Raw genomic sequence first — 19843 nt, 5'->3', positions numbered from 1 at the left:
AACCCACACCTGGCTAACGGGCCACTTCCCGCCTTCCCCACCACTCCTGCTCTCGGTGCCTCAGTAAGCAGGAAGGGTAGGTGGAAGGGAAGCCTTGGATTGCAAAGTCTATATGAACAGAGACCAGGCAGACTTCTAGTCATAACATTCACAAACTCATATTCGCACCAGCCCCCCTCCCACGCCCCAGGGGCCTTTGCTAATTAATATCCAAGCTCATTCTGTCATTTTGTATTTCTCTTCCACATCTGCAGTGGAAAGAAAGAAAACAAAATGCTTCAGACCCTAATGAATTCTATCCCTCACTCACTGGGGGGAACTGCATGTTCAGCACATCATATTTAATATTCCTAATACCAAGCTTCTCCTGACACCAGCGTGCTCAGATCCAGGACTTGCAAGCATATGCTGACTGGCCGATCACATAAAGGGTTTCTCACTGTGCACGGTTGTAGGTACTGCAGGGCGTCTCCAGCAAAGTTGTATACTTAGGAAGGAAGGAAGGAGGGAAGGAGGGAGGGAAGGAAGGAGGAAAGGAAGGAAGGGATTGTTGCTTCCTAAATAGCTAAGGAATCTGAAGCACGCTGCACAAACAGCTGGCAGTGTCAGCATCCCCACCTCATTCTGCAGAAGAGCCCATGACCCTCACAGTATGGTACTCTGCTTGGTCAGGAGTCCTGAGGCCCTGATGCATCCCACCCACTCATTCAGGCTGTGATTAGATAGCCACAGTATGCCAGGATCAAGGTGAACTGCTGTCATCTAGGAATGTATACAGGGGCTGATGGACAGACATGTTCACAGTACAGTTACAGGGTATCCCAAATGCAAGTTTCAATTACCAGTGCCCTGTGAGGCCATGGTCAGGATGTAGATATCAGGTTCTTGAGAAGAGATTCTCTGAAGAAATGACCCAGTAGGGAGTGGGAGCTAGTTGTTTGAAGTGGATTGAGTAGAGGTTAGCAAGGCCTCCAGCAAGGCAGGGCTTGGAGACCAAGCAGAAAGGGAATCAATGTGTTGGCTGGAAGGCTCAGCTTGCAGGACAGTGGGGAGTCAGGGAAGGGCTTGGATGGTGTTGGGGTGGGTTGGCATGGCTCAGGATCTGGAAGCTGCTATACTAAGTACAGTAGCATTCAAGCAGGGGCCATGTGGTGGTGTTTCATGTAATCGTACCCAGGGTTTAAGAAGATGACATTTTCTGTTACATTCACCTTCAGAATCTTTGCATGACCTTTTAAGCTTGTTGGTCAGTTTGGGATAGGGCCTTCAACAGAGCACCAATGTCTGTCTAGGGTATGTTTTTAGGGTGTGGTAGAATGGACTTAGCAGGTTCTTGCCAAAGGCCCATGAACTGAACATTTCCTCACAGTTCTTGGTATTTATTTTGACTGAGAAATGCTGTGCTCTTCAGAGTGGCTTTAACACACAGACATTTCTCTGACAGGAAAGGCCAGCTGGCTTTTAAAAACATCTCTGTAAGAAGCTAAGTTATAGTGGTACCCAGTGCTTCTAGTGGGTAGAATTCAGTAGAGTAAGCGGATTATTCTGACTCTCAGATATTGGCTCTGTTTACTATTTCAGTGAAGTCTTCCATCTAGGGCCTGGAGTCTAGGCCATTCATTGGTGTTATTTGCTGGAGATGAGGCCACCAGGGTAGAGAAAAGAGCCAAGCTTCTGGTGAGCAGGGCAGACAGAAAATTCTGGAGCTAGTCAGTGGTAGGCCTGAGCTAATGGCCAAGCAGTTTTAAATAATAGTAAGCCTCTGTGTGTTTACTTGGGTCTGAGCAGCTGCGGGTCCAGCGGATGAGAGAGATTCATGCCGACGGCAGGGCCCGGGCAGGACAGGAAAACTTTCAACTACATTTGTCCATCAAACCAACTGCAGCTGCCCGAGGGAAACCGGTGTTTCCTACATATAAGAACTGCAAAAACCTCATGCAACTTGCATGAGAATGCGGGCCCTGTCTTCTGAGGAGACTTCAACAGGCATTGCTATTTGAGCTTCCTGTCATTTGTTTGTGGCAAACTATTCTTCTTTGAACTCTTTTCTTCATACCGACAAACCATTACTAGTCCATGGGCTGGATGTATCTCAGTGGCAGGTCACAGATGAGCCTACAGCATCAGAACTACAGAACTACAGAACTCCTGTTCTGGAGAGTAGGTGATCCTGCCTATTTTAAAAGCTTCTCTCCAGCTTATAACAGCTTATACAACTCCTAGTTCCTATGCACATTGCATGAGGTTTTCTGCTGTTCTTATCTGTATGTAGCAGACATTATCATATTTCAAGAAGCACTGTGGGAGAGGCAGGGAGCCCAGGCTCTAAGAGTCTTGTGAAATGCTAACATCAACAATGTATGCATGAAAAGTGAAATTGCTTCTAGAATTCACAGTCAGTCTTGGGTCGCCGGGGGCAGTTCTTTGGAGAGGTACAGCCCAGGTGAGTGGCACAGGGACACATTGACCAGGCCACTGTTCAGGCACCCCTTGGAAGAGGCCATTGTCTTTTAGAACAGGCAAAGGGGCAGGCATGTCTCCTACCATCTGGATTTTAGTGTGTGGGGGTCATGCCATCATGCTATAACTATCTATTTACTGTCTATACACTGCCACAGATCACAAGCTTTTTATTCTCAGGCCTGAAACACAACATCATCAGTATCTATCCCTGGCCCATAGCCTCTAGCTCCAGCCACCTCATTTTGTAATATACCTGCTGCTCAGCCTATCTGCAGAGGAAGTAGTTTTCTTGTTTAGACATGGCTACTGCTCAAATGTCACTTCAAGAGTTCTGGTCTTACACTCCTCATCTATAAAACATGACACAAGGTCCCCATGCGAGGCTGCTGCATGGCAGAGGGGAGGGGGACTTGTTTTTCTCTTCCTCAACCTGAGTTTTACGATTACATGGATCATAACAAAGCTCCCCCATTTAGAAAAAGCGAGCTTTCTTTCAAAAGAGTGGGATGTGTCAGCAAGAACATTTGTGTATATTTGCTTCCTGGAGAGACTCACACGGAGCCAGAGGGCCTGGCTTTGAGGTCTAGATCCGCTAGCTTCTAGCTAGTAACTGGGCAGGGTAACCCCACTGCCTTGGTTTCTTCCATGGTGAATGAAGACCACAGTAGATAGTATAGTCTAGCTGCCTGGGAGGGTCCTTCCTAGTGACAAGGGAGTAGTGGTGTGTGATGGGCTTAGACCAGTGCCAGTGCAGTAAGTGTTCCTCGGGGTTCTCCTAAGTCAGGGTAACACATGAAGGTAATGATAAATCTGGGAACAGAGGAGACAGTCACAAGATTTGCTGCCTGGCTTTCCGTCAGCTGGCCCAAGGGTCCCCGAGGCATGGCACTGCTGCCCTGTGCCCCACAGCGGGGATGGTTGTTGAAGTGCTCCTGGGCCCTGCTTCACATCTGACAAGGAATACGCTTGCCCTCCTCAGGAGTGTGCTGATGCTGCCTCCCCGGCTTTGTCTGAAGTAAGGACGAACAGTGACAGTGAGCTTGCCACAGAGTTCGCCAGCGCCATCCGACGGTAAGCGACCCTCATGCCCCCATGCTGCTCCTTTCGGCTCTGAGGGCTTCTTGTCACACTCTCACGGCTGCTCATTCCAGCTCTTCCGGGATCATAGTGGTCTGCCTGGAGAGAAGGCGGCGCTGGTATGTTTTCCTCAGGCCCCAACTTTGCAGGCTAGAAATGGAAAAAGCTGCCATTCTGAAAAGCGAGTGCTGGGTATCGGCATATAGACAGTCATTCCATTTGCAAGTAAGAAAGTCTCTCCTTCCTGGATTGCAGGTTGTCACATTGACTAGACCCTTCTAGATTAGGCGAATGGTGATACTGCAAACAGGTGCCCTCCCCTTTCAAGACATCTTTAGTGGGACTACATTCTTCAGCATCAGTGGTAGCCCTTGCCAATGGAAGGCCTGTCTTTACTCAGTTCATGGACATTTTCCTCCAATGTTACAGTATTTCTTCTCCCATATTCTACTTCTTCTTCTTTTCCAAACAGAAAGAGATGCTGATGCATTTTGACCTGTCTTCCACAGCCTAACTTCTCACACTTCCTGTCACCCCATTGCTTTGGAGCCCAGGGAAAGTCTGTCCAGAGAGAAGTAATTTCACATTTACTGGTATTCACATGAAAAAGTCAATTAAAAAATTTCTTACTTAACTCACTATACTCAAAATATCACTTCAATCCGGTATGCGTTTTATACCTACATTACTTCCCAAGACCAAACCAACCAAGATTCAAATTCTCTGTAGCTGCAGGCATCTGTTGCACCCTGTGCCAGTGTGTGACATGTGAAATACACTGTAGCGTTTCATGGAGATTGAACTGTCAGCTGGGTTTTGCAGCTCACTCAGTCTTTAGTTGTAGCTACTGTGACAATCCGCCTCATGTTTATTAATTTTGGTGCTGAAATCCTCTTTTTAAATGAAGCGATGTTCTCTTGTATCTCTATGAGAGTATTTATTATACTTATTCTTCAATTTCATTTTGTCCCTAGCTGCCTGTACCCTTGCAATTGAGCTTTGCCCAAACTTCTTTTTTTTTTTCTTTTTTTGGTTTTTCAAGACAGGGTTTCTCTGTGTAGCTTTGCGCCTTTTCCTGGAACTCACTTGGTAGTCCAGGCTGGCCTCGAACTCACAGAGATCCGCCTGGCTCTGCCTCCCGAGTGCTGGGATTAAAGGCGTGCGCCACCAACGCCCAGCACTTTGCCCAAACTTCTACTTGCTGTTTCTGGTTTGTGGACTTGTATTTCTTTCTTTTTGTTTGTTTGTTTTGTTTTGTTTTCAAAACAGGGCTTCTCTGTATAGCCCTGGCTGTCCTGGAACTCACTCTGTAGATCAGGCTGGCCTCAAACTCAGAGCTCCATCTGCCTCTGCCTCCAAGAGCTGGGATTAAAAGCATGCACCACCACTGCTCAGCTAGGGCGCATGTATTTCTAAGCATCATGATTGGATTGTGAGTTGCGTGTCTCTCTCTCTCAGCATGCATCCCTGGGGTTCTGTGAGATGCTGTCTACCAAGTGTGACAGTTCATCTACTGGGCTGTTTGTCCCTGCTGGCTGACAGTCACTGTGAGTCAGCCTAGGTGACCCCATCTGACCCTGCCTCTTGTTGAGAGAGCTGGCAGTTTGATTTGATTCGGATCCCTCTGACTCTCCTTTCTGAAACAGGGGCTCTTCTCTGCATTTTCAGTTGAGGTTTCCTCTTTTAGGAAGAAGAAAATAGTCTGCCTTTCACGTTTCCTGGTCACTCCTGGCTTCTGGTACACAGGAACATTAGTTGCTTTTTAAAACGCTTAGGGAGTTTTACAAAATGCTTCCCTATTACTTCTAGGGATTTGATGTGGGACGTCACGACAGTGCACTCTCAGCTAACTTGATCCCACGCTGATCCTCCTGTGTGTTTCCTACTATGGACCCCTAGTTGACTGAAATTGGCCTTATGGGTCCTTTTCTACCTTCCTGGTTTGCTCAGTCTCTCAGTCTTTCTTTCCAAGTTGGAATGGCCCTGCATTTACTTTGCAAATACCTCTTGGGATGTTGCTACTTTGTGATTACTCTGCCTGGGGCAGAAGACCAGCACAGCTTGGGAGAAATGCCTGAACAAATGCAATAACTTCCTTATGCCAGAGACTAGGATGAAAATCCGCTCTCTGGGTCCAGTGGGGGAGTCTTATAGATAGTATCTGTAAATTGGGCTCGTACATTTTTCAAATTCCCCAAGCCCCAGAGGCTTTTGCTGGCACCAGTAGGATGCACGTTGTGCTGACTAAACATAAAGAGATTTCATTTATCCCCCGTCACGATGGATTTCCAATAACCAGCCTTAAGTTGGTTAGCATGGATTTCTAATCAAGAGCCAGATAGATGGAGCCAAGAAAGAACCAGAGAAGCCAGAGGATAAAAGAAAATAACATAATTAGACCGTAAATACAGCTTTGAAATGGGAATCATCATTTCATAAGGGAGAATAGTCCAGACACTGGAAGACCGAGGTTAGGGGATGTTTCTAATTTTAAAAGTGGAGTGGAAACAAACACCTTTTCAGAAGGTGTCCATCTGGTCAGTAGCAGGCTGAGCGGCATAGGTCGGGGGCCTGTATTGCCAGTGTTTTCTTGGAGTTTAGAAGAGCACTGTGGGCCATGCTCCCTGCAGAGCAGAACAATGGGGGTAAGTGTGGCAGGAAGAGCACTGGTCCCTGTTATGAATTGTGCACACATGGGAAACCCCCAGCTGGCTGGGCCAGGGTATCCCACTCATGCAGGGGACCATGCTGACATGCTGCATGGTGTGGGCGGTGGCGGGTGGACATTCACAACCCAGAGGCTGCATCCCCGTGGAAATGGTTTATTATAATGAGAGATAAAGAGAGAGACAGGAAAAGACAGAAAGGAGAGGGAAGAAGAGAGAGGGGGTTAGAGAGTGCGTACCTCCTGAGAGGAAAGCTGGAGAGAGAGAAGGGGTGGAGTTTTTCCTTAAGAAGAGGCTTTTACATCAGGACTCAGGGTGGTGCTGAGGGGCGGGATTTCAAGGGGGTGGATCAGAGTATTAACAGTCCCTTCTTTGGGAGAGCCAGCCATTCCAAGACTGGTATCCACCACCAGCTACTCCATCTGTCTTACTGCCCTGTTCCCACCCAGCTTTGATTTCTGGTAGGCTTTTACCACTGAGCCTCTTGGCATGGCTTTTTATCTTCTTTTGGGGTATAAAACAAGAACTCAGTGCAGCCCCACATTTCTTTTTATTTTATTAGTTGTTTGTTTGTTTGTTTATTTTACCTGCATGTATGCCTGCATGCCAGAAGAGGGCCTCAGATGCCACTATAGATGGTTTTGAGCCACCATGTGGTTGCTGGGAATTGAACTCAGGACCTCTAGGAAGAGCCGCCAGTACTCTTAATCTCTGAGCCATCTCTCCAGCCCCACAGTCGGTCCCATGTTTCTTATATGACTCCCATCTGGTCTGGTTTCGTGCCCTCTATTTCTACGAACATCTACTGTGCTTGCTGTATTGCTTCTGGTATGGCTCTGAAATCCCCCCTGGATGGCTAGGCATGTACAGGAGAGATGCTTTCTAACCAGAGTGACTTTACTTTTTACTGTGGACTATAAACATGTGTCTGTCTGAAATCCCTCTCTTACTAGGATCCAGCAGGCCCCAGTAAAATTTGGCAGAGTTATCTTTCTACCAAATGAATTGGAAGATGGAAGCCACAAGAAGGGAATTTTCAGGGATGGCTTCCTACGTGTAGATGTGTTGAGGCTGCCTTCTAGACCTGAGCACAGATGAGCAGAGTAACCCCCTTCATCTCCATCACAGTCATGGGGGCTGAAGCAGGGGCCCCATGTGATTGAGAGCAGGACTGGTACAGCAAAGTTGAGTGATCTCCGAGGTCTCCCAGTAAGACTGGGGAAATGCTATGTGCCTTTGTGAGAGCGCCTCACTGCACACAAGAAGACAGAGTCAGTTTTGTACAGAGGTGTGTAGCTGAATGTTTTCCTGGTCCTGCCCGGCTCCTGTGGTCCTGCGGTCCCGCAGCCACTCAGACCCAATGAACACACAGAGGCTTATATTAATTACGAACTGTATGGCCCAATGCCTCAGGCTTCTCACTAGCTATCTCTTACATCTTAAATTAACCCATTTCCGTAAATCTATACTTCGCCACATGGCTCGTGGCTTACCGGTACCTTCACGTCTTGCTGCTTCTGGTGGTGGCTGGCAGCATCTTCTGTGCTCTCTCTTTTTTTCTCTCTTATCTCTACAGTTAGAATGTCCCGCCTAACCTTATTCTGCCTCACCATTGGCTGAACAGCTTTATGTATCAACCAATCAGAGCAACACATTTTCACAGCATACAGAATGACATCACCCATCAGAGGTGTGCCGACCCACTCCTGTGTTTCATTCGGAAGACTCTCCCTCCACCACATGTACTGGTCTGGGAAGATGGGAACCTCTGATCTCCTATGATCATACATCTGTCTGTCAAACCTGGGGGCAAGTTAAATGCTGTTGGGAGGCAAACTTACTCAGCTCAGACCTGTGAGTGGCACCCTATACTGATGAGGTTATATTAATTCAAAGGAAGAAAGATGTTCTTCCTCCACACTGGGAAGCAAGGAATGCGCACACACTATAGCCTCCTGTGGCTGTACCACTGGCTGCTGCAGGCAGTATGTAGGGGCTGACTGAACACAGGTCCTAATCTTAGACAGCTGAATACCCCCACAGTGACAAAATATTCACAGCCACACCCCCACTCACATTTCCTCTCCTAATGATCTACAATCACAACTTGAAAGTCATACTGTGTCTTCCCTTAAAGTCTCTTTCATTCTCCTCCACATGCTTTGCTTTCTTACCAATTGCCCCTGCCCCAGTGACTCAAAACTCAAGTGTCTATGATGAGCCATTTGTCCTTTTCATCATGTGTCCTGTCACCAAGGTACCTTTATGTTCACTTCTGACGAAGGTGCAGTGACAGTGATATATCCCCAGGACAAGGTGATGAGTCACAGCAGTCAAGGTCATCACTCAATCTCAAGTAACCTCCCAGCTCATGTTTCAAACGCTTCTCAACCCAGTTTAGAATCCTACTCAACCTCCAGAGACTTGTATCACTCAGTCATCACCCTGCATTTCTTCCCTGAGCCCTCAGTGGTACCAACTGCCCATCAGGGTCCTTGCAGCACTTGGCTGTCAGCAAGACTCTTAAAATTCGGTGTCTCAGTTGCAAAGTCATCAACACACCTGTTGGCCAAGAGGGAGAAAATGACATCATTTGTTTCAAAAGCTATGCATGCATACTGTTCTAAGCCACAGACATAGAGGGATGGATGAAGAGAAAAGTGGCCAATCTGGGTGCGGAGCTTTCCAACAGAAGCTCCCCTGAGCCAACAGCAACAGCGTTTTCATCGTTTTGTTAGTAGGACCATTACTTTGAAAGACGCTATTTAAAAAAAAAACTTCCACTAGCCGATTCTTCACATTCAGCTGATTTATAGTAGCAATCAAGCACTAGGAGCAGTGCCCAAACATTCTGTAAATGCAACATGGATCTGCAGGATGTTAATGAAATACAAAGTGGGCCTGTGGGTTCATTATCATGGAAATAAATTGCTGAGGTCCAAAGCCGGGGTGTCTAGAGGGGAGGTAAAGGCTGACGCCCCACCAAGGGTTTTGAAGTGGGTGTTCCTGGAGTCCTTGAGATTTCCTTTGTCATTGTCCAGTGTTTCAAAAGCCCAAAGTTGGCAGCCTCACCTGAAACAGCATAGAGGCAGAGTGGTGAGGAGCACCCTGGTACATGTCAGTCAGGGATAGAGGAGCAGTGTGCCCATGGCAGTGCCAAGTTCATTTCTTGAACTCGAAAAGCACGTTCCTCCGAGAATCTGGGCCAAAGCACTGGCTGCCATTCTCCTTCTGCTATAACTCCTGGGAACTCCAGCTAAGCTCAGACAGAACAGCTGTAGAACCTTGTTCTCTGGGGACACAGAAGCCTGGCTCCCAACCAGAGTCCTTGTTTATTGCACATTCTACTTCTCCTCTTCATGAGTCACAGGACTCTTCAGCCTTAAGCACCCAGGCCCTGCTGGAAGATCTCAGGGTGTGAACCCAGCCATCAGGGCAGCAGCACCTGGCTGTGGGCAAGTAAGTGTCTTGACTGCGCCTCGGATTTCGCATTTGTACAGTGAACACAATAGTAATGCTGATGGCGAAGGCCGTTGTGAGAACTGACTTTATCCTGGAAAAGGACTTAGAGATAGCTGTTATCTGTTGCCTGGACAGTCTAAATGCAAGCAGTTAGGAGAGTAAGATGGTGGACATGAAGGAGAAAAAAAAAAGAGTGAAGGGATCTGGCCAAGCCATGGTACTTCTAGCTGGTAGTGGATCACATGAAGGAAAAGGCAAAACGCTGTGATGTCCTAACTTGGGGCCATTTGTCCACTGTTGATGGTGGTCCGAGAGGTGATATTTAAGCTGAAGAACCAGCAGAGGGTTGAAAGGACATCATAGAGCAGAGCCCACATACATCCTTCTAAGTGAAAGTAGAAAGCGCCAGAGGGAAGCATTCTGACCTGATTTTCCACACTGAAAAAGAGACCTGGCTGCTGGGTGAAAGCCAGATTGGGGCGGGGGGGTGGGTGGGGGGGTGGGGGGGGTGGGATTAGGGTAGAAGCAGAGCAGCTGCTCGGCAGGCTGCCATGCTTATCTAGGTGTGAAAGGATAGCAGTGTGGCCCTGAAGAAGTGGCATGAAGTCAAGACTTGGGAGACAGCTTGATGATGAATGTAGGTGGATGGTGATGGAAGAGAGGGCCTGGCTATGCCTCTACGCATGGTCAATAATGGTGTGGCCATTGGTCAACATGAAAAGCGTGGCTTTGTGTAGAATTTCCAAAGTTCTTCTCTAGAAATTAAGCTAATGATGCTGTTAAGTGGGAGGTGTCAGGCTGAGCGATACAAGGAAAGGCCTGGAGATCAAGATTTGGCCATATAGTTGTAAGGAAAGTAAATGACAGTGGACAAACCTAAAGAAAGGGTAAGAGATAAAATCTAGTCCAACCGAAGTCCTAAGTAATTACCAATATTCAGAAGTGGAGTTTAGAAGAAAAACAGTAAAAAAAGATGCAGGTCCCTGGGACACTGCATTGATCAATAACCAAGAGGCTCAAAGTACAGTACGATAAGGACAATGACTACTGTACCTTGCTTTGCAAGGTTTTTCTGTGGAGTGGAAGGCTGACTGGGACTGGAGTACTTAGAAGGTGAGGAAGACAGGAATTCCATGAGTAGACAGTCCCCCTCCTCCCCTGGAGGAATCCCAGCCTGTAGGTACATGGCTGTGACTCCCTGCTGTTTGGTCTGAATTCAGTTCTTGTGAGTAGCTATATGGCCTGCTGGATACATGCTGGCCTGAGATTTAACTGAATCACAAACTACTTCTACTGCCCTTCTTAGAAGGCACTCATTTCTCTTGCTTGTGCACAGAGCTGAGATTCTGGTAGCCAGTCCATGGTCAAGTCTTAACCTCAGGGGCCTGCTTATCAGCCCCTCCCCCATCTTATAGTCCAGCTGACTTGGCTTTCCTTAGTACCCCGAGAGTCCCATCTCTTGAATGCTTTGTGGGTACTCCGCTGCTGAGAACTGTGACAACACACACCAAACCACCACTTACTGTGTGATAAGATACCACCTTTTATGACCGTATATAGCCCGTTTTTTTGGTTAGGGTGCTAAATACTGGTGTGGGAAGACCCATAACTGAAACCTGAACTGGATGGTTGGTCTTCAAGTCCTATTCCACAGAGTTATTCTGTTTTTACCTGGTGGTAGTCACAGCAAACAAAATAACAAGCGATTGTGCAATCCCAGGCAATCCCCAGAACACGGTGAATGCATTTGTACTGAGGGAGTAATTTATATTTAATTTTCTCTTGTGTGAAGCCAAAGAAAATGCTTGTATTGGCATACAGTTTTATGTACAGAAACCACATAAATTCTTCCCTTTCTGTCAGCCAAGCACATTAAGTTGGAAACCAGAAGGAACATGACATTGATGGTTGAGATTTCAAAATGGCTGGGATAGGCAAATGGGTTCTTAGATTTTCCAAGTCATCCTGTGAGTGGGAAAACAGCCTGAGAAGTTCCCTTAATTTCTGAGGGACCTCAACTCAGGCCAGGCCCAGATTCATGGCTTTGACCCAGAAAGGAATTCAGGACTGGTTAGTACGCAGCAGAGTTTGAGATTTTACTAAAGATATTTTATGCATGAAGGTTAGTTCTCCTAACTACACATGCATCCAGAAAAAAAGACGTAGTCAATTTGGTATGTGCTCCCCAAGGTAGAACAGCAGCAAACTAGACTTACCCAGGTGTGGGTACCTCAGTAACCTCTCGAGTTGTGATTTAAAAGGTTGCTCCACTCCCATCTCTTTCTCTGATAAGTGAGAGTATAGGGTGACTCCAGATATTTTAGGATTACAGATATTTTATTTCCAGATATTTTAGGATTACAAACGGATAGAGTAAAACAAAGCCACTCAGCCTGCACAAGGGATTAGAGAAGCGTCAAGCTCAGTTATGATGATTCACCAACTAGAGGCTTCAACCAACCAGGTTAGGGATCCCTTCCCTTCTTATGTCCCCATAATTCTCTTTCTACCACCATCTGAGCTACAAAGCCACATGTATCATTTGGAATTTCCTCGATTCCACATTAAAATGCAAAACATGTGAAATTAATTTTAATAGCATAGAGTGTAGTTCAGGGTTTGATTCCTAACATTGTTCCCTTAACTATAATAGTGATAGTCAGTCATATTTAACTCAATATAGCAATTTTTTGGCATGTCGTCAGAGTTTTTAAAATTGAGACATCTAACTTTATTATTATTGAAGTTTCAAATTCCAATATCCATCTTACACTTGCATGGCATCTCTGGGCTTCCACACTAGATATGTGGTGTTACTTCAGCACAGAATTGTTGGGATCCTGTCCACTGATCTATGTATGCCCTGAGTCTTATTGTATGCCCTGAGTCTTATTATAGGTCTGTCCCTCTCAACACAGCCAGAAGAACCCACATTAGAGGTGTGGCCTATTTTTGCATCTTCAAATAAGTGACATAGTTTCCTGGTGTCTATACTTCTTTCCCTTGTATATAAACTTAAGTGGCCCTAGAGGGACAGTTTTGAGCTCCCAGAGCTGGCAACACTCCATATCACCCCTAGCTGGGGATCACAGGTCTGAGAGCATCTTTGTTTGTTTGGGTGGTCTGTTAGGTCCATAAACTCTCCTGGGTCTGTGAGAACCCACTTGCTAGGGAGGGAAGTCCCTTCGTTGGTGGCAGGTAGGAAAAGATGGAGCTAGCGATGGTATCTCTGTAGAAGATTTTTGTTGTGTCTTTGAATTGATGATTCGATTTTTAGTTTTCTTCACAAGTTGTTCTTCCCCTTTTGTACAATTAATCAGCTTTGTGACCTCTGTACTCACACCACACCACATGTATACACAGACACAAGAAAACTTTTATAAGGGAAGAAATCAAAACAAAATGTAAGTACCTTTTTAGTCAACGAAGGATGGGTGAAGGAGCACCCACCCATCCTACTCTCCTGACCCTGCCTCAGCTGGAGGGGGGCTGCTTGGAAGGGTTAGGGACAGAGGGAGCCTCTCTCTTCCAGCAGGGAATGCTACCACTCTTTGATTCCAGTAGGAAACACAGCTTCACCAGGTTTCTCAGTGACTGCTAGTGCTCAGGATGAACGTGTTCCCCAGCAGGGGGAGATGTGTACCCTCATTCCTGCCTGCCTTGTGGCCAGCTATCCTGTAGCTAAGGCCAAGTGGAAGGACCTAGTGAAGAATGAGTCCCCATAGCACAGGCTGCTTGCTGGGCTTTCTCCCCTGGGGTTTTGTGTGGAGTTACTTCCTCCAGTCACCAGTCCAGAGAGGTCACGTTGCCCTGATAGCTGAAATGTAAATGATTAGATACTAGAGGGATCAGGAAGGGAAGATAGAGGTCAGAGCCACACAGGAAGTAATCTCCCCCACCCTGAGGTGGCAGTGGGTGTAGCCACCTTGGTTTCTTGACCCTCCCCCATTTTCAAGCATTCTAAGCATCTCTGAAGCCATTCAGCATTGAGTGAGACCAGAAAACCCTGTCCAGCCTGGGTTCTGCAATGTGCTTGCTCACATGCCATACAAAAATGCTCAAACAATGCAAAAATGAGTGAAATAGCAAAGCCTTCTGCTAACCCCTTCCCCAACCACTGCTAAATCTGTGGTTGGTTTTTTGGTATATCATCATAATACAACCCATTTCTAGTTGTTCTTATCAAACAATGTTCTATCCTTCCATGTCAGTTCCTGCTGATCTGTATTTAGGCAGATTTATCAACAGGCATTTCAGTAGCAGGGACAGATCCTGATGAATTCAGACACTCCCCTGATCTCCGTGTGTGCACACCACAGTAGGTTGCAGTGGTCAGAAGACAACTCCAGGGTCAGTTCTTCCCTTCCACTCTGTGGATTCTCAGATGGAACTCAGGCTCGGTTTGGTGGCAAGTGCTTTTACCCACTGAACCAACTTGCCAGTCTGTCTATCCTTCATTATTGTAATGTAAGCCGAAATGATTCCAGCTTCAACCGATACACCTTGGGGTGTAACGCTCAAGTATTTAAGGTGTTTCTAGAAATCAGTTTGCGTAGTCAAAGGGATGTGTGCATCTTCTGCTAGTATTTTGGACACTACTACCGCCAGCAGGCACAGATTCATTAGGGTGATTTGTAGTCTTCCCACGAAGCCCTTTTTAGAGTATTTCCTTTTTCTACACCCTAAATGCTCAAGAAGCTTGAAGAACAGTAGTTGTGACTCAGGCAGCCCTCAAGTTACCAATGAGGCATAGTGCTCAGGTGCTGGTACAGGGAACCAACTCAGTGAAGCGAGGTACACAATGTACTGCCAAGTCCACTATGACAGCGACCCTATCTATCTACGTGGCATCAGGGAAGCACAATATATCAGTACCTGCCGGGACTCTGGAAGACACCCTGCCTGCTTCCTCTCTCAGCTAGCATGAACCATCACAGTAGTAAAGAGCGCGTGGAGTCCAATCGGAGTGCAAATGAAATTGAAGTACTTTACTGAGAAATGAGGACTTTTACGATGAAACAAATGTCATTTCGATTCCTTTCTCCAATACCACCATTTTTTGTTTCTGTATGGTCTGTTAATGAGTAAGAACTAGGTAATCTAGGCATGGAACTGGGAGCTGTTGCTTAGACACGTGGGCAATGAGAGTTTGTGGTCATGACTGAAGGATATCTGTCAGTAGCACCAACTCCTGTCTTCTTCCGTGGGGCATACACTGAAGATCTCTAAGGCTCACTGAAGAAGCAGGATCGGTCAGTCTTTGAGAATGCAGTGTTGAGAAATGCTCATTCTGGCCGAGCAGAGCCGAGCTGTGTTCCTCAGCTCACTACTTAGCTTACCTTTCTGTGCTCTGGACCCTGACCCTTGGCCAGCTACCCTGCCTCCTTCCCACCAGCACATGCTGATGGCTACTGCTGCCTCTCTTTGACACAGGGAGAAGAAACTCAAGGCCAGAGTTCAAGAGCTGGTCAGCGCCTTGGAAAGACTCACCAAAAGCAGTGAGATCAGACACCAGCAGTCAGCAGAGTTTGTTAATGACCTAAAACGGGCCAACAGGTAAAGTTCCTGTGCAGCCCAGAGGCTGGGCATGAGAGGATCTGTCTCCTGGGAAGTGATTGACACAGGGAGATCCTTCCCTGTCTCCTGGGAAGTGAGTAACACAGGAAGATCCTTCCCTGTCTCCTGGGAAGTGAGTAACACAGGGAGATCCTTCCCTATCTCCTGGGAAGTGAGTAACACAGGGAGATCCTTCCCTGTCTCCTGGGAAGTGAGTAACACAGGGAGATCCTTCCCTGTCTCCTGGGAAGTGAGTAACACAGGGAGATCCTTCCCTGTCTCCTGGGAAGTGAGTAACACAGGGAGATCCTTCCCTGTCTCTTGGGAAGTGAGTAACACAGGGAGATCCTTCCCTGTCTCCTGGGAAGTGAGTAACACAGAGAGATCTTTCCCCATGTCTTTTGGAGTACAGAGTCTAGAGTCTGCCATACAGCTGACTAGAAACCCAGGAAATCCAAGATGCACACCATTTCAGATTAGATGGGCTTAGGAAAATGAAGTCTATTGTGGTTTCTCTTTGACGTTTCCCATAATAAAGGTTCTGAGAAGTCACGAACAACAAAAAACCAATCTGTGTGTGAGGCAGTGTTTCCAATCAGCAGTCAACCATCAGAGCAACTCCTCACCCAGTGGGACATTTCAGGGTACTCTAGACTCCAAGTTAAGAGTCTCAAAACATTTGCAGTACATGATCTTCCTCTATGTAAAAAATTGAGGACTTCAGAACCTTTGTGCCTGTAAGATATTTATTAATACTTACAATATCCAGAACTAAAACTGAAACAGACTTTTAGGTTTTTATTCATTTACAAAAATTCAAGCTTGGTAGATATCACACGTCTATGAAAACCACTGTTTCCCAAATTGTAATTAGAATGGCACATTTCAATTTTGTAAGACTGCCTGGCTTAATAGGTTACCTGGATTTCACAGTCTGCTTTGCTATCAATGTAAGACTCCCTGAACGAAGTTTTCAGAATCCCAGAAGGATGTGTGTGTCCTCAAGCCACACTTTAGGAACTCCAGCTAGGGCAACATAGTGTACCTGAAGGGAGCTTATGTTCTATTTTGGAGCAGAGAGAATATGTAGATACACCTGGGCTTGTCTCTAGCCCAGTGGGCATGGATCTAGGGCCAGTTCACAGGCCTATTTTCTTTAGGGGACAGCATTTCCTTACAGTTCAAAGCACAGCAAAGCAGCTGCCCCTCTCCTGGGTGAGAGAATACTTTATGTAACTTATAGTTGGCCACCTGTAGCTAGCAGCCATAAAACCAGTATACCTAGTGTCTGTATTTGATTTTCTAGAATTCAGCAACCTCATTCTTACCTGTTTTGGATGTGGCCACTTTGGGCTGTTGGGTTAACACCTCTACTGAGTTAGGCGTCAGCATACCGCCTGGGCCTGCATTAGTATGCTTAAGCCAAAATCCTAGTACTGTGCAGCTTCTCATCAGTAGACTTTGGATTCCTACTGAAGAGGCGGGCGGCACTCCCCAGTGCCACAAAGGACAGGGCGTCCCTCACTCCTCAGGATGAGTCTTTACTCCCTTTCCTCTGTTCCCACACAGTAACCTGGTGGCTGCCTATGAGAAAGCAAAGAAGAAACATCAAAACAAGCTGAAGAAGTTGGAATCCCAGATGATGGCTATGGTGGAGCGACACGAGACCCAAGTGAGAATGCTCAAGCAAAGAATAGCTCTGCTGGAGGAAGAGAATTCCAGGCCACATACCAACGAAACTTCACTTTAACAGGCACTCAGGCCCCAAGGTTCTGCCCCAAGGGGCTGAACTCCAGCAGCTCTAAAGTCCTCTGCAGAGAAAGGGTCCAAGGAGAAGACTGCATCTAGGTCACGGCTCCACCCTTGGCGCGAGTAGTCCATGATGGCACCACAGATTGTCTCTGCACGGGCTTCAGCTGCTCCAGGCCTGGCCACGAGGGGTGCCAACAATGGCTCCAGCCAAGTGCATAGCCATGTCTTGTTTCACTTTTCACCACACAAGTTCTCATGCTCTTCTCACTTGTTCCGTGTAGCGGTGGGTGGGAATCCAGGCACTTGGTTTTATGCGGATTTCCAAGTCTTTTTCTTTTTTCTTTTTTTTTTGGCTTTTCATAGACTGGACTATTCTTCTGAAACCTGGATTTCTTCCTTCCTCCTCCAAGGGAAAAGTGACAGTGTTTTGTGTGTTTCCAACACCTTGTTGCCCACCGCAGCAAGGCTCTGCCTTCCAGGTCCTAAGGTACCAGATTCCTGAGATACAGTCACATAGAGGGATTAGTTGAGAGTGACAGACCACTGGAGGGCACAGTGTCGCTGATCATCCCAGACACACCGCAGTTTCAAACAGAGCATCATCAAGGCTATGTGTAGACAGTTCTGTACTGGACAAATAAAAAACATCTCCTATTTTTATTGTACAGGCAGGGGTTGAAGCTGTTTTAATCCCTGTCCAGCAAGAGTAAAACTTAGAATACTCTTGATATATGTAGTAAAGCCAAGGTTTTACCAGGGTTTTTTTCCTAGGACAGAAAAAAGCAGTATTAGCTCTTTCCCAGCCCCAGGGCACTACAGTTCCTATTCTGAATCAAAACTTTGCCACTTGAGCACATATGTAGCTGGACCCTGCCTCTCTCTCTCAGGGCAAGAGGCTTTACGTTGTTGGACACTGAGGAGACCCTTAATGTTGTACAAGATGGTTCCCACCTATAAATAGAGTGCCATTGAACCTTTAGTCCTCAACATCATGAAGGGGATTGGGTGAGGCAATGGCTGACAGGCTTCCTAGTCTTTCCCTCCAGAGGCAGTGATTTCAAGCAAAATGGTGACAGGAGGCATGACCTCAGTACCTAAACTCCTCTAGGGAGGCATCCCAGTCATGTTTTCTACTGTAGCTTTTACCATCTTACCTTCTGCTGTTCATAGATACAATTAAGGGACAGCCTGGCTTTTTTTCCACCTGTGGCCCCCAAGACACTCTCCATCTGCTGTGAGAAATATGCTCCACTGTCATGGTTAACTAGGGGAAGGATGCTGTGCTTATGACCATGGTGATGCTGCAGACTCCAGGCTATGGGTGGGTCTGCTTTTAGAAAGCAAAGTTCTTCAGCCTTCTGTGCATGAGGAAAAGATGCTCTGGCTTTCTCCTACAATGGTTAGCCCCCAAAGCTCAACAGTCTTTCTTTCTCAGACCAGTACCAAGCTCTACTCACCCTGATAACAGAAACAAAAATATGACTGGTTTGAGTCAACGCCTTGCCCTTGAGTGTTGATGGCTTTTTAGCCTTTTGTCAATCCTCGTGATCCATTTTCTCAGTGTTCACTTTTGGGGTAAAGTTCTATTTTGTTATGAGGAAAATGAGTGGATAGAAACATCTGTTGCCTCCCCACCACCCCAAGACTTTAATAGATAAAGTTAGCTTTCAGTTTTTCAGCTACCTGCAGGAAATGTCTGCTCCCAAGCAAATTGGGACGGGCCTGGCTGTCCTGGTTGAGGAGACCCCACATTCCAGGTAACAGATGATCGCTAGGCTGTCTGCTCTGTCCATGCAGATGCAGTGAGCAGCGCGTGCAGGAGGCTGAGATGGAAGGTGAGACTGAAGCAGAGATGGTGGTCCACCTGCTGAGCTCTGCCCCCTCCAGGTAAAATCAGAGAACCTATGCTTCTAGGTCCACAGTACCTCCACAAAAAAGACCCCAAAGCAGCAATCCTACCAGGCCTTAGTCTGAGTTTCTAAGTACATAAATATATGGTGACTTGTGAAAACCATTTGACAAGCTAAAATGCCACATTTTTAAATAAGTGGGAAAGGGCCATACAATCTTTTCCTTTTAATTTTCAATCTTTGTTGAGGGTTGAAGCAGCAGGCCTTTGATTATGTGAATTGTCGCACTGATTAAATACATGATATCAGGTGCCTGAGTAATTTTCCTTTTTGTTTAACCTGGCTCTTCCAAACATACTCTTAAATAGGAAATGGTTTCCATTAACATGTCTATTATGGCTAACAAAATTATCTTGATTTTAATTTGTATGGGGTTAAAAACCTTCGGAATTTCCTATCTTTGAAACCCCACCACCATCCAAAGTCTTTAGGGGTTCTCTGTAGGCAGGCACCTTTACTAATCAAAGCCAATTTTGGCTCCTGAAAAAGTAAGCAGAGCAAAAGGTCCCGTTAGGAGCCATTTCAAGGTCCCCCTGGACTGTAGTCCCCATTCTGAACGGAGGCACACAAACCTGAGTAGGCAGCAGTCCCAGGAGACTTCTATCCATGGCTGGCTCTGGTCCCCTGCAACAACCCCACGTACAAACTTGTTACAAGTCAAACTTGCCTTCCTTGTAACAGTAAGAAAGCCTCCATCGGACTCACAACAAAGACTGTCATGTGATCAGACAGCTGAGGTTTCTCCTTGTCTCCTACCATACATACTCCAGGTCTAAATGAGTGTCACATGGCAGAGAACTTGGACCCACTCTCACCTGCTGATGTGGCTCATTTCTTAATGTGTGTGTAGCCTGAACCTGGACACTACATTTAACAGACATTTAGAAGTTTTTGTTAGCCGAAGTGCTTGGTTCTCCGTTCAGCCACATGAACTTACAAGGTCTTCCTCTGAGCCTG

At 46.5% G+C, this 19843-nt stretch overlaps 1 protein-coding gene across 3 annotated transcripts in view; it reads left to right on the top strand.

Moving 5' to 3' along the window:
- Nucleotides 1-17328, top strand: part of Mcc (MCC regulator of WNT signaling pathway) — a 366985-nt gene extending 349657 nt beyond the window's left edge. For all 3 annotated transcript variants that reach the window (XM_059246236.1, XM_059246233.1, XM_059246234.1), the window contains 3 exons: nucleotides 3443-3534; nucleotides 15102-15224; nucleotides 16794-17328. In XM_059246236.1, the coding sequence (XP_059102219.1) occupies nucleotides 3443-3534; nucleotides 15102-15224; nucleotides 16794-16974 (396 nt within the window). In that variant the 3' untranslated portion in view covers nucleotides 16975-17328. The remainder of the gene's footprint in view (nucleotides 1-3442; nucleotides 3535-15101; nucleotides 15225-16793) is intronic.
- Nucleotides 17329-19843: the final 2515 nt, after the last annotated feature.

The sequence above is a fragment of the Peromyscus eremicus genome, chromosome 19 (genome assembly GCF_949786415.1).
Source record: "Peromyscus eremicus chromosome 19, PerEre_H2_v1, whole genome shotgun sequence".
Lineage (NCBI taxonomy): Eukaryota > Metazoa > Chordata > Mammalia > Rodentia > Cricetidae > Peromyscus > Peromyscus eremicus.
The sequence above is the reverse complement of the archived record's forward strand: the minus strand, read 5'-3'. Positions and strand labels throughout refer to the sequence as shown.